The 2,517-nt window shown below is 64.0% G+C and overlaps 1 protein-coding gene across 1 annotated transcript; it reads left to right on the plus strand.

Annotated features, from left to right (window-relative positions):
• Positions 1–1,410: 1,410 nt before the first annotated feature.
• On the plus strand, positions 1,411–2,069 carry EMIHUDRAFT_424710 (hypothetical protein; the record flags this gene model as incomplete). Its single annotated transcript, XM_005773521.1, has 3 exons — positions 1,411–1,560; positions 1,654–1,957; positions 1,990–2,069. Coding segments are annotated over 2 exons (354 nt in total), but the record flags the coding sequence as incomplete, so codon positions are not given.
• Positions 2,070–2,517: the final 448 nt, after the last annotated feature.

Consider the following 2,517-nt stretch of genomic DNA (forward strand, 5'->3'; position numbering starts at 1 on the left):
GGAATATGGCCCCGAGGACGACATGGCGATTGAGCAGGCTCTCACGGCACACACAGACGGGCCGGCGCCGTCAGTGACCAACCCACTGACATACGCGGAGTGCGTGCATTCGATCCGCACCGGTGTGCTGCCCACGGGCCAGGTGCTACAAACCGGCCTCGATGGCTACACAGGGCGCTCGGTTCTCATCGACCTGCACGGCTGCCCGGCTGCAAAAGAGGTTGCGAGCGCGCTGGGAGGCAACGAGATGCGCACCCTCTTCGCGGCGCACTTGGACATGCAGCCGACCGCGAGCGCCAACGGGAGTGCACTCACTGCCGCTGCTGCGGCCCGCCTACTGGCTTCTGCTGCTGAGCCGTTCGCCCTCAGCCTGGCAGATGTCAAGGCGCGACTGCTCCACCCGACGCTTCTGGATCAGGTGGGCCGCATGCTCTACCTCGACTCCGTCTCGCAGGGCCTGTCAGAAGAGGACATGCTTAACCTGCAGACAGCTGTTGTGGACGAGAGCGTGTCTTCGTCTCACCCCTGGATGGCGAGCGACGCCCAACCTGATGCCTGTGTGGAGGACGACATCCTCGACGTGCGCGACGTGCTCGCACGCGTGCAAGGGAGCATCAACACGTTTGAGGAAGGCCCTCCGAAGGTGCACGTGGCAATCGTGCGTGACAACACTGAATACTTCGCAATTGCGTGGCAACTCAGCCTGCAGCACAATGCCACCCTGCGCCGTCACCGCCGAGAGCCAACTCCCCCGCCCCCTACCACAGAGGCAGGCTCGGGCGCGTGTGCTGCACACGAAGATGCCCTTCGAGCCGCCCGGCGAGGACTTTAGCCACCCTTGCTACGTTAGAGCGCGACGATTGTGCTCGCCACATAAGATCTGTCCAAAATGGTGTATGAGCATGGCCGTGTTTAATATCAATACTTGAGTAGTTAGCTGTTGGTCAGTATGATATAGCTGTATGTGCCGACGTCGGTTGCTCGGCGTCGTGTTGCGCCGCTACTGGAAGTGCGCGCATGTGGCGTCGTGTTGCGCCGCTACTGGAAGTGCGCGCATGTGCAGTTGATGTGTGTAGACGATCGTTCACTACCTGTAGGGCTGGGCACCGTCTCCTGCTAGCGGTCCCTTTCGTCGATACCGGCTCCCTCCCCCCCCCGCGTTCATCACAGATAGATAGGTTGATAAGAAACAAGAAGCGCAGATCGCAGACAGTGAGGGGGGGAGAACTAAGTTGTCGAGAAAAGCTCTCGTCGGAAAAAAGAAAGTTCTTACCCTTGGATTTCCAAGAGATTTCCCCTTCGCTCGCACCAGAGGCACCTCTAACACGCCCCACTGGATAGGGCCTCCCGACAACGCACCGACGGTAGACCACTGGCGCGCCTCACCACCCTTGGCCATCCCTGTCCCGCAGAAACCATGTTCCGCTTCCTCCTCCTCGCGCTGTGCCTCGCGCTCGCCGCCGCCTTCACCGCGCCGGCGTCTGCGCTTCGCGGCTCGCGGAGCAGCATTGTCATGTCTGGCCCCAACGCTCAGAAGCCTGGCAAGGCCGGCAACCCGCTGTGAGGTTGAATAGATGCTCCGACTCCGACAGGAACACCCGACAGCCGCAGCGGCAAAGGCGTCAAGCTTACGCGCACAACCTTCCGATCCAGGTGGGGCTACACCGTGGGCTCGCGTGCGCCCGACGCCGCCGTCTCCTCGGGCACCACCCAGTCGGAGGAGGCCGAGTGGAAGAAGACCTTCCTCGGCGGTCTGTTTGCCAAGAAGCCGGCGCCACCGCCCAAGACCAAGGGCTCCCGCATGAAGCGCCCCGGCACCATCTAGAGCAGCAACAGGCGCGGTGCATAGCAGATTAGGCACTAGAGATGCCCGCGCGAGCACGCTGCGCGTGCGGCTCTGGCCGGACCGGGCGCCGGCTCCTCTCGGCAACTTGAAGGCGGGCGCCCGCCCCGACACACCGACCCGGGCCGCGCATCTGTGCACGTGCTCAGTGCTTGGTGCATTATTATAAAATCGTTTCGTAGATGGTAGCCCAAACACCAAATTTGATAGATGGTAGCCCAAACACCACAACCGTCCTGAAAAAGCACGGCTCTCGTCGCTCAATGAAAAGCAGAGGTCCGCGCGCGCGCCGCCCCATATCTGAATTTGTCCCCGCGCCGTTGCAACCCCGCAACCCCGCACCCCGCGCACAACCCCCGCCGCCGCACCCCCGGTATCTCGGCCGACGACGTCCTCACGCGCCATGGGCCATGGGCCTTCCTCACCTCCGCCCTCGCCAGCCGCGCCTCCGCCCAAGGACCTAGGCCCCACACGGAGGCACCGCAGCCGGCCCGACGCCGTCCAGGGGCGCGGGGTCTGGCGCGATCGCAGTGGCCGCCGCCGCCACCTGCTGCTCCGCCACTTGCTCCTCCGCCACCTGCTGCTGCTGCTGCTCGGCCATTTGGGCCGCGAGCGACGTGGCGGGCGCCTCGCCGACTGCCGCGGCATATGCGGCCGCGGCGCTCTCCGCCGAC

This window comes from Emiliania huxleyi, assembly GCF_000372725.1.
Source record: "Emiliania huxleyi CCMP1516 unplaced genomic scaffold EMIHUscaffold_336, whole genome shotgun sequence".
Classification (NCBI taxonomy): Eukaryota; Haptophyta; order Isochrysidales; family Noelaerhabdaceae; genus Emiliania; species Emiliania huxleyi.